The sequence below is a fragment of the Salvelinus sp. IW2-2015 genome, unplaced genomic scaffold (genome assembly GCF_002910315.2).
Source record: "Salvelinus sp. IW2-2015 unplaced genomic scaffold, ASM291031v2 Un_scaffold5112, whole genome shotgun sequence".
NCBI classification, from domain to species: Eukaryota; Metazoa; Chordata; class Actinopteri; order Salmoniformes; family Salmonidae; genus Salvelinus; species Salvelinus sp. IW2-2015.
Window position 1 is genome coordinate 17,421 of NW_019946378.1, and position 12,363 is coordinate 29,783.

Consider the following 12,363-nt stretch of genomic DNA (forward strand, 5'->3'; position numbering starts at 1 on the left):
CCATCATTTAAAAGGTTTATGGTGGTGGCATTTGAGGACAGTAGAGCGCGACAAATGTTGTTATATAAATACAAAAGCTAGCTAACTAGCTATACAAATAAACGTCAAATTGTTGGTCGGGTCGTTTGTCAGTTTTTAATTTTGATTAAACTCCAGTCATATCCACAATTAAATAAGCACGATTGTTGTGTGTATAATTGTGGGAAAGCATGCTATGCCGATCTAGTATTTATACATCTAGCTCCAGAGTTGCGTCGCTTTGGGATTCAGGAAAGGGAATGCGGCTTTGTTTTCCTTCTGCTGACTGACAGCCAACGTCTGCTAGCTACGCTAGTTAGCTAACAAAGTTGTTCATTAAACTTTCGTTGATATTAAACGTGCACGAGGACAACTGAAAATGGAGAGAGACTCAGGTAACTAAGCAAACTCAATTTCATATGGACCTTCTCAGCAAGTAAGTTAGTAAATGTAGCCAGTTATCTAGATAGACAAGGCAGGTAAACTTTCCTAATGCTAAAAAGCTATCCAGCCAATGTTAGCTAGCTAACGGTAGCTATCTAACTTTTAGCTAAAACTGAGCCAATTATCGTTGCTATTGAAAGAAAACTTCCCTTACTCTTTGAGTTTTATGACATTAAATAGCAACAGTAACTTGGTTGCTGAAGATATGTTTTGATAGTTGTAATTGTTGAGGTGTGGTTGTTGTAGTTTTTTCAAATGTACCTGTCTGTTGCAATGACTGTATGGCTACACCACTTCCTGTGCATTCACAGCCAAATAGTTTAGTGAGTTCAACAGTATGATATCAATACAGTGTATTGCATTCAAGTACTGCTCTTTAAACCCCACATTTTACTCTCACTCTATTAACTTTAACCTCGAGCCTCTTCCCCCAAAACACTATTTTTCCTCCTGTATTTCTCTCTGACAGTGTTCCACAATGACCGTCTGGGAGCACCACGTAACCCACTACTGGACCAGCTCCCCAGCTACCAGTCTCTGCTGTACCGCAGAAAGCCCTCAGCCTCGGGCAGTACCAAGCGCCGTGGCAGCTCACGGACCAGGCTGGGCTCCTCCAGCAGTGGGAAATGGGGACAGACCACATTGGCCAGACAGCATGAGGAGAAACACATGACTCAGACCCAACAGAGACCAGTCAGGGAACTTACCAAACCTATGGCGGAGAAACGCAGAGACAAGTCAGATCGCTAATATKTCTTCATGCAGTGTTATACTGGTGTAAAATGTTGTATTGTAATGATAAAATGAAAAGGGTTGCACTGTGTAATAACATTTGTATACCATGTAACTGTATAAGTTACAGGACATCAGAGATTTTTATGTTTTTAACTGAGTCTTACTGTGTTGGAAGTAATTGGTTATCTGCCTTCATTGCCTTCACTCACTGTAGGGGCCAGCAGTGCATAGTTATTGCTCTGCAGGCAGTGTTTCATTTCTCGTATCAATTTGAGACATTACAGGATTAGTGAAGGAATGCTCTCTGAATCTCTCCYRGAGATATGGCAATTCTCAASCCTTATTCAATAACAGAGCACAACATTCACTACAAGTAGGCTACAATTTCATGAGCATAACGATTGGGTCTAGAGATGGTTATGTTCATGGTGGACACTATATTGAGTCTCTTTGTCAAAGCTCTCTTGGTGGATTCTGGTGTGATGTTAGTATTCTTGAAAAATGCTTAGTATGTAAACATTGACTGACTGACTGATTGATTGCTTAATATATTGATTGGTTGATCATCTGACAGGGACCAGCGTTTGGAGCAGGCCAAGGATCTGAGCAGTTGGAGCCAGTGGAGACAGAGCACCAGACGGACCCTGAGGAGACTGAAGGAGGATGGGTTTGAGATGCTCAGCAACCTGGAGCTCTGGAGGGGAGACATCCATGTCATTGAGGGTAAKAGAGTGRATGCCAGTGACAAAACAACCTGTTACTCCAATTGACTTCTATTGGCATCAATACATGATTTATGTCAAAGGCTTAGTTMCATGAACGAAGCTCAAAATTGGATTTGTGAGGGACAAAGGCAGAGTGTCCACAGAGATGATGAAAATTGGGCAATTAAAAGTTTTCTTGCTCACTTGTGTGTCTTCTGTTGGAAGTATTGAAAGRTATGAGTGCATTGATGTTGATCTCTTTAAGATCCGGGATGGTATCTAAATCACTCATCCTTTCCCTTCTCTGTGTCCCATCACAGGGATGTTTGGCACGGGGATCCTGTCCTACTTCTCCTTCCTGCGTTTCCTGGTGCTGCTCAACTTCATCATGTTCCTGCTCATGTTCGGCTTCGTCATTCTGCCCATCATCAYCGCCCCCCATGCCTCAGGGAACACCACATTCAACCAYGTAGATGGTAACACAGGCCTTTACGTGTTATAGAGTAAAGTAGACCATATTATACATGTAACTGTTAAGATAAAGGAAACACACAGACCCTTTAAACCGCCTWTGYTCCTTTGAGACCCGTCTTTCAAAGTCACTTCTAGCCTTGGTAGCAAAAACAATAAGCGTTTTTATACATGACTCTAAGCATGATGGGATGTTAATTACTGAATTAACTCAGGAACCACACCTGTGTGGAAGCACCTGCTTTCAATAGACTTTGCATCCCTCATTTGCTGAAGTGTTTCCTTTATTTTGGCAGTTACATGTACATCACAGGAGGTTGGTGGCACTTTAATTGTGGAGGACGGGCTCATGGCAATGGCTTGAGCATAATGTGTGTAATGGTATCAAATASATGGTTTCCATGTRTTTGGTGCTATTCCATTCGCTCAGTTCCAGCTATTATTATGAGCCTTCCTCCCCTCAGCAGCCTCCATTGCTGTACATTAATTATATAGTATTTATGTCAACTGTAGGTCAGTAAGAGATTAACACCACATTCAACCATGTTGTCATGAAGGTTCAGTTAGAGAGGAGAGATATGGGGCATGTAGTCAGTAACTTTCTGCGACATCAARAGCATCAGTCATCTTTACATTAGACTATGAATGTTGTATTGTTAATCTCATCTATGATATATATATWTTTTTAAATTCATTGTTAATGTTAATGGACTTCTAGATAGATGTCTTACCAATATTATATTGTTGCTTCTGTTGTGAACCACAGGCTTCGAGTGCAGTAACTACCCCAGCACCTCTCGCCGTGGCCTCGTGGTTTTCCACCAGCACATCACAGACCTCCTCTCAGGGGCGGTACGGACTACCCTCATATACCACGCCCTCTTATTCATTTAATTCAGTCACTCATTGTACGCCTGCATAGCACTGTAGATGATGTTCTGGGACTAAGAATGACTCCCTTGTTTGTTTCACATCTTAAAGGGCTTTCTGGAGCAGACCTACCTCTTCTATGGTTACTACAAGGTAGAGACCATTCACTTCCCTAAGTTCACCTACAACCTGCCTCTGGCCTACCTGCTGGTCACCATAGCCTACCTCTTCCTCAGTCTCATATGGATAGTCAAAAGGTAAAAAAGTGCCCTATCTTACTGTATTCAGACTTGTCAATTATACTAGTCTTTTGGATAAACCAGTCCTCAAAAGGCATATCTTCTCAAACATGCACATGCTGTCCAGTTGTTTTGCACGGTCATGCAAGTCATATACTGTTATAGAAATACTTAAGTTTTTTAGCAATTTCCAAATCTGCATTTCTCGTCGTTCCCCAAAGGTCTGCGACTGGCTTCAAGCGTAAACTGGTGCAGGACGAGGATCGCTTCCAGAGCTTCTGCAACAAGATCTTTGCCGGCTGGGACTTCTGTATCGTCAACGACAGCGCAGCCAGGCTCAAGAGGAGCAGTCTTCTTTATGAACTGAAGGTGAGGTGTCAGTAGTCAGTCGATAGTATAGGTTGACTCAAAACAACAGGGAGAAATGTGATTCAACACTACTGACAAAGTGAATTGAAGTCCCCAGTTCACACATTCCAGTTACAGCCATATAATGTAACAGAAGTGTATTGGTTCACTTCTGTTTACCACTCGCTTTTCACCGACTCCTTTCAGAAGGAGCTGTGTTTATTTGTTTATTAATATATACAGTGTAAGTGCTTATAACTGCATATAATGGAGATCCTATATTAACTCCTCTGTCCTTTCTATGTCAACAGACTGATCTGGAAGAGGAGCGCATCAAGCAGAAGATAGCAGACAGGACACGGAAGGAGAAGTGTAGGATCTACTTGATCCGACTGATCCTGAATCTGTTTGTGATCGCTGTACTGGCTGCCTGCTTCTACTCCATCTACATAGCCACCAACTTCTCCCAGAAAGCACAGATGACTAAGGTAACTAGGCAAGTCAGGTAAGAACATATTCTTATTTACAATGACGGCCTACCCCGGCCAAACCTGGACGACGCTGGGCCAATTGTGCGCCGCCCTATGGGACTCCCAGTCACGGCCAGATGTGATACAGCCTGGATTCGAACCAGGGTCTGTAGTGACGCCTATAGCACTGAGATGCAGTACCTTAGACCGCTATACTACTCGGGAGCCCCATGTATTGGAGGATTCTTTTTAAATCACATTGTGATAAACCTTTAAACAGCAACGTTAGTTTAGTTTAATTTGATGTGTACTATGGAAGCTTAAAGCTGAATTGCAGTAGCACATTCAAGAAAACAAATGTAAATCAATGATCAACATGAAGGGAGTTGAAGCGTGAATGGAGGAGGAGCATCTTGGTCACAGCCAGGGAGGATAGTTGGTCAGAGAGTCGGTCAGAGACAGGTCTGGAGTCTCCTCAGCACACCTTGCTGTCCCTGATGTCCTCGGCCTCTCCTTATGGACTCTGTAGGTAGCTGGTCAATAGACATATGCTTATTTTAGATCTGATACAWATGTCTAAGTTTAGCACAGGTGTGTCAAACATACGGCACACGGTTGGTCTGAGTAAAAACTGAAATATATCATTTTATTATAATAGTTGTCCCCACGGGGGAAAAAATGATCTTAATCGCMATTGAAATGACTAAAACCAAATCTAAACTAGAATTGATAATGGACCTACATTTTTCCAGCATCCTAAAAGTCATCGAGATGAAAACTAGACAGTCAGGGAGCATTGACGAGACCGAATGCGGCCCACGGGGGGAAATTAGTTTGACACCCCTGGTTTAGCACAATTTTTACATTTTTAATTTAACTACACAAGTCAGTTAAGAGCAAATTCTTATTTACAATGACGGCCTAACCCAGACGACGCTGGGCCAATTGTGCGCCATCCTATGGGACTCCCAATCACGGCCGGTTGTGATACAGCCCAGGATCGAACTAGGGTCTGTAGTGACGCCTGTAGCACTGAGATGCAGCGCCTTAGACCACTGGTCACTCGGGAGCACAATGGTTGTGTTTAAAAAAWTTAAAAAACGTTTATCGATTTTACAAAAAACACAAACATCAACACAGAACGACACTGACACGTTCAACAATTTCAAAGGTTGAGGGATGAGCACAATGGCTGTTCTATTGAAATGAATGCTCTCTTCCTCAGTACTGTATACCTAATGGCATGTGCCTTTTCTGTTTGACTTCAAACACGCGTTGTCATAACAGGTGAACTTCCTCCTGGACCTGATCTATGAGTATCTGCCTTCCATCGTCATCACCCTGGCCAACTTCATCACCCCCCTCATCTTCTCCCTCATCATCCAGTTTGAAGACTACTCCCCCGCCTTTGAGATCCGCTTCACTCTCATGAGGTAAACAACAGGACTGGGGTTGTTTTATTTCTATTCAGTCAATACATTTTTCAGTTTACTTCCTGAATTGATATGAAATTTACCCCAACCCTGGCAACCAAGCACTTTCTTCTGTGAAAATCAATGAATGATGCTCTTGATGTTTCACACCGATTACAGTTTGCATACTGATGTAGCACCCTGTTATGGATGAATAGATTTTTGCATTTTAACACCAACGTAATGTCTTTGTAATGTCATAATCTTTCCACAGGTGTGTGTTCATGCGCCTGACCAGTATCTGTGTGCTTCTCGTCTCTCTCTGGGGTCAGATCACCTCTTGCCAGGAAGGCAACTGTGTCTGCGGGTACAACCACATCCTGTACCCGGTGAGTGGAGGTCAAAGGTTACCGTAGATATACAATACCAGTCAAGTTTCTTTATGTTTACTATTTTCTACATTGTAGAATAATAGTGAAAACATCAAAACTATGAAGTAACACATATGGAATCATATGTAACCAAAAAGTGTTAAACAAATCAAAAATATATTTTAGATTTTAGATTATTCAAAGTAGCCACCCTTTGCCTTGATGACAGCTTTGCACTTTCTTGGCATTATCTCAATCAGCTTCACCTGGAATGCTTTTCCAACAGTCTTGAAGACGTTCCCACATATGCTGAGCACTTGTTGGCTGCTTTTCCTTCACTCTGCGGTCCAACTCATCTCAATTGGGTTGAGGTCGGGTGATTGTGGAGGCCAGGTCATCTGATGCAGCACTCCATCACTCTCCTTCTTGGTCAAATAGTCCTTACACAGCCTGGAGGTGTCTGTTACATGAACTCTGTGAAACATTTATTTGGGCTGCAATTTCTGATGCTGGTAACTCTAATAATGAACTTATCCTCTGCAGCAGAGGTAACTCTGGGTCTTCTTTTCCTGTGGCGGTCCTCATTGCGAGTCAGTTTCATCATAGCGCTTGATGGTTTTTGCGACTGCACTTGAAGAAACGTTCAAAGTTCTTGAAATGTTCCGTATTGACTGACCTTCATGTCTTAAAGTAGTGATGTACTGTCATTTCTCTTTGCTTATTTGGGCTGTTCTTGCCAAATATGGACTTGGTCTTTTATCAAATAGGGCTATCTTCTGTTACCACCCCTACCTTGTCACAACACAACTGATAGGCTCAAACGCATTAAGAAGGAAGAAATTCCACAAATGAACTTTTAACAAGGCACACCTGTTAATTGAAATGCATTCCAGGTGACTACCTCATGAAGCTGGTTGAGAGAATGCCAAGAGTGTGCAAAGCTGTCATCAAGGCAAAGGGTGGCTACCTTGAAGAAACTCAAATATAAATATATTTAGATTTGTTTAACACTTTTTTGGTTACTACATGATTCCATATGTGTTTATTCATAGTTTTGATGTTCACTATTATTCTACAATGTAGAAAATAGTAAAAATAAAGAAAATCTCTCGAATGAGTAGGTGTGTCCAAACTTTTGACACTGGTACTGTACATATTATAATTGGACGTTACTATGATCTCATATAATTCCTGCCTCTGCCTATAGTGTTGGGAGTCTCGCGTGGGCAGGAGATGTACAAACTCATGATCTTCGATTTCATCATCATCGGTGCCGCCACTGTCTTTGTGGAGTTCCCTAGGAAGTAAGTCATCTTTTCTCTTTCTCTCCTCTTCTCTCTCTCCTCTTCTGACGGTTCTCTCCCTCCCCTAGACTCATAGTGGACTACTGTGACTGCGGCCTGGCCAAGTGGTGGGGCCAGCAGGAGTTTGCCATCCCCCAGAACGTCCTGGAGATTGTGTACGGCCAGACCATCTGCTGGATCGGGACGTTCTACTGCCCCCTGCTGCCCGCCATCTGCACCATCAGTACTTCATCATCTTCTACATCAAAAGGTAACATACCATAGAAATAGAAATACTAGACCGTATCAATGTACTGTTATAGGTAGGCCGGTGGCCATAATTGTAGTTCTATATAATACAGTACAGTAAGCATCAGGAAGGTACAGAAACTAAAACAGAAGCAGCCTGCTCAGGTCTGTTCAACGCTGGTCCGACCAATCGGATTCCACGCTTCAAGATTGCTTCGATCACGTGGACTGGGATATGTTCCACATAGCGTCGAACAACAGCATTTGATGAATACGCTGATCGGTGAGCGAGTTTATTAGCAAGTGCATCGGTGATGTTGTACCCACAGCGTCTATAAAACATTAAAACCCCAACCAGAAATTGTGGATTGATGGCAGCATTCGCGCAAAACTGAAAGCGCGAACCACTGTCTTTAATCAGGGCAAGGTGACCGGAAACATGACCGAATACAAACAGTGTAGCTATTCCCTCCGCAAGGCAATCAAACAAGCTAAGCGTCAGTATAGAGGACAAAGTAGAGTCGCAATTCAACGGCTCAGACACGAGAGGTATGTGGCAGGGTCTACAGTCAATTACGGACTACAAAAGAAAAACCTGACCCGTCGCGGACCACGATGTCTTGCTCTCAGACAAACTAAACAACTTCTTTGCTCGCTTTGAGGACAATACAGTGCCACTGACACGGCCTGCTACCAAACCTGCGGGCTCTCCTTCACTGCAGCCAAAGTGAGTAAAACATTTAAACATGTTTAACCCTCGCAAGGCTGCAGGCCCAGACGGCATCCCCAGCCAGGTCCTCAGAGCATGCGCAGACCAGCTGGTTGGTGTGTTTACGGACATATTCAATCAATCCTTATCCCAGTCTGCTGTTCCCACATGCTTCAAAGAGGGCCCCCATTGTTCCTGTTCCCAAGAAAGCTAAGGTAACTGAGCTAAATGACTACCGCCCCGTAGCACTCACTTCCATCATCATTGAAGTGCTTTGAGAGACTAGTCAAGGACCATATCACCTCCACCCTACCTGACACCCTAGACCCACTCCAATTTGCTTACTGCCCCAATAGGTCCACAGACGACGCAATCACACTGCCCTAACCCATCTGGACAAGAGGAATACCTATGTAAGAATGCTATTCATCGACTACAGCTCAGCATTTAACACCATAGTACCCTCAAACTCGTCATTTAAGCTCGTGACCCTGGGTCTCGACCCCGCCCTGTGCAACGTGGTCCTGGACTTCCTGATGGGCCGCCCCAGGTGGTGAGGGTAGGTAACAACATCTCCACCCCGCTGAACCTCAACACTGGGGCCCCACAAGGGTGCGTGCTCAGCCCTCTCCTGTACTTTTTTTGGCTTGTCACCAGAAACACTCACAAACTTTTACAGATGCACAATCGAGAGCATCCTGCCGGGCTGTATCACCGCCTGGTACGGCAACTGCTCAGCCCACAACCGTAAGGCTCTCCAGAGGGTAGTGAGGTCTGCACAACGCATCACGGGGGCAAACTACCTGCCCTCCAGGACACCTACACCACCCGATGTAGGAAGGCCAAAAGATCATCAAGGACAACAACAACCCGAACCACTGCCTGTTCACCCCGCTATATCCAGAAGGCGAGGTCAGTACAGGTGCATCAAAGCAGGGACCGAGAGACTGAAAAACAGCTTCTATCTCAAGGCCATCAGACTGTTAAACAGCCATCACTAACATTGAGTGGCTGCTGCCAACATACTGACTCAACTCTAGCCACTTTAATAATGGAAAAATTGATGTAATAAATGTATCACTAGCCACTTTAAACAATGCCACTTTATATAATGTTTACATACCCTACATTATTCATCTCATATGTATATACTGTACTCTATACCATCTACTGCATCTTGCCATCTTGATGTAATAAATGTATCACTAGCCACCTTAAACAATGCCACTTCATATAATGTTTACATACCCTACATTACTCATCTCATATGTATATACTGTACTCTATGCCATCTACTGCATCTTGCCTGTGCCGTTCGGCCATCACTCATTCATATATTTTTATGTACATGTATAAGGTAGTTGTTGTGAAATTGTTAGGTTAGATTACTTGTTAGATATTACTGCATGGTCGGAACTAGAAGCACAGGCATTTCGCTACACTCGCATTAACATCTGCTAACCATGTGTATGTGACAAATAAAATTTGATTTGATATGAATGACTGTTTTTGGTTGTAGCGTATGGTTTAAGCTGGGTCTAAACCTCGGGTTACATACTATAGGTAACTGATTGAGTTGAGCGATACTGTACCACATAGGTAATAGTGTAGGTCAGGATATTTCCTTATCCTAATTGCTTCAGCCAATTGATAGAGAAAATGAATATCCCATACCTGTGCGTATTATGTTGACTGAAATGACTGAAAGGGAATTCTCACCCACAAATATGTTGATTAATGTATGTATTGTCTACCCTGCAGGTGACTCTGGTGAATAACTGCCGCCCGGCCACCCGTCCGTTCCGAGCCTCCAGCTCCAACTTCTTCTTCCTGGCTGTGCTGCTGATTGGCCTGGCACTGGCCTGTATACCTGTCACCATTGGCATTGCACAGTGAGTACATGGCTGCAGTTAGCCTAGCATGCATGCATCTTTATTTCCATAGATAACCATCAATATGGCTAATTGCACTGAAACTCACCATGCACCAATCTCATACCCTTTTCATACTGCTGAGCCTAACTGAGCCTAGCTTAGCTGTACTGCTGTACTGTTGCTGAAACTGGACTGGAAAGGAAAATATTTGAGTCAGCACAGTACAGTTTTGCTTGGCACCATAGTGTGAAAATAGTATCAATCTGCTCCTAGATCAGTTGTTGGGGACATAAACTTACCCTCCCGTTTCTCCCTTATCAGGATCAGCTGTTCCCAGGCCTGTGGTCCCTTCGTTAACTACACCACATCCTGGGAGGTGCTCCCCCGGACGGTGTCCCAGCTGCCTGCAGGAGCACGCACGTTCCTCCTGGCCATCTCCTCTGAGGCCTTCGCCGTCTCCCTCTTTGTCATCACATGGTACGGGTTCCGGCCAATGATATCACTCCTGTCTACGGTTCATTGTCATTTGATATCCAGGCCGATAGATTGTGGTTTCAGCCAATCAATCAATCAAATATATTTATAAAACCCTCTTTTCATCACCACGTCACAAAGGGCTATCAAAATTCTGCTTTGTTAACCGTTATCTTTCCTCCCTCAGCCTGGCCATGTTTTATGTCATTGCTCTAGCTGGAGCGCACAAGCGAGTGATCAACCAACTGAGGGAACAGCTAGTCATGGTGAGTAGCTACAGTAACCAGTCTACATGGCTGCACAACTCTATACTGTACAGTAGCTTCATAGGAGTTAGCTGTAGGGACAGGATTATTTTCCTGACCAGAAAAAATCTAGGTCCTAGTTATCTGGTATAACGTTGTTATAGGGTTAATTTAGGCACTAACCCTCCTCTTCTCCCTGTTCGGCCAGGACGGGCGAGACAAGCGTTTCCTGATCCAGAAGCTGTGTCAGGCCCAGAGGACCTGTGCTATTAGATCCACAGGTTCGGGATTCCAGTCCCACTCCTCAGACAGAGTCAGCCCCAGCTACCGCTCCAACTCTGGGGTCTTCCTGGTCCAGCCACCCCCAGACTCTGCTACTCATGTCTGAATTGCTAGGATTAGGACCTTGAGTTTTACCTGACCAAAGAACTCAGGGCTCTTGATATTACTTGTAACTGGCTGTCTAAACACTATTACTTGCAGACACTATAGGAGCTGGCWTACCAGAAATATATTAAGTCTAGACCTGGACTAAAATGCATGCTCAATGGAGAATCTCCATTAAAATAGCTTTTTAGTCCAGGACCAGGCTCGATCTGTGTCCAGGAAACCAGCCCTACCACTGGCAGACACTAGATTTGAGGAACACTATGCAACTGGAGGATTAGCTTTGCCTATCAAGGCTCTTTGGTTTTGATCCAACACATGTGGAGATCTGTGAATGTTCAAACGTTTAACAAGCACTGTTTTACAATATTGGACCAATAGTTTGAACTCAAAGCTGGCAAAATAGCTATTTACTGCCTTTTGTGGAGAATATCTTGTCCTTTTTGTTGTTTACTATATGTAGCCTACCATAAACATTACTATATGTGATGTCATGATGATAATTCTGACTATTACCTTTTTCCTTCCAAGAAGGACTCTTATTATGACAATAACCACTATAACGCTTTGAATTGCCCTTCTGAGTAAAGTAATTTTTAAAAAAAATCAAAGCTTCCCATATTGTTCCACTTGAATGCCTAGAAACACTAAACATTCTTCTTGCACTTTAAATGTGACCTTTCTGTTTATCTTTTAAAGGTATACTGTATTAATTTGTGTAAACATATTCTTGTTTATAATCTCTTGTTTACTATTTCTATTACTACTATTTTTCTCCCTCTAAGTATGAACTTTTAATGACCATGACAAGCTGCATGGATTAACATTTCAAAATGTATTTGAGATCTACTGTCCCAACTTCCGCTACATACCAAACTGAACTAATATATTTTTTACTGTACTCTGTCTCCACTGCCAGTGCTCCATAAAGGGAGGCGTTGTTTTATCCATTTCAAACCTTGTTTATGAGTGAACTGTTACATTTGAATCAACTAGTAAGATGTCATTTTGGCAAAATTTGTATAATTCCAAATCTGTGTTATCATTGTTATAAACTGGT

At 43.2% G+C, this 12,363-nt stretch overlaps 1 protein-coding gene across 1 annotated transcript; it reads left to right on the forward strand.

Moving 5' to 3' along the window:
• The first annotated feature begins 296 nt into the window (after positions 1 to 296).
• LOC111966518 (transmembrane channel-like protein 7) lies at positions 297 to 11,767 on the forward strand. The gene is given in 18 exon segments (XM_070441894.1): positions 297 to 413; positions 932 to 1,199; positions 1,772 to 1,920; positions 2,222 to 2,377; positions 3,139 to 3,224; positions 3,354 to 3,499; positions 3,703 to 3,850; positions 4,141 to 4,317; positions 5,587 to 5,732; positions 5,986 to 6,100; positions 7,290 to 7,302; positions 7,305 to 7,386; positions 7,455 to 7,606; positions 7,609 to 7,635; positions 10,083 to 10,215; positions 10,519 to 10,674; positions 10,859 to 10,937; positions 11,125 to 11,767. Coding segments are annotated over 18 exon segments (2,229 nt in total). The 5' UTR covers positions 297 to 397; the 3' UTR covers positions 11,305 to 11,767.
• The last annotated feature ends 596 nt before the right edge of the window (positions 11,768 to 12,363 follow it).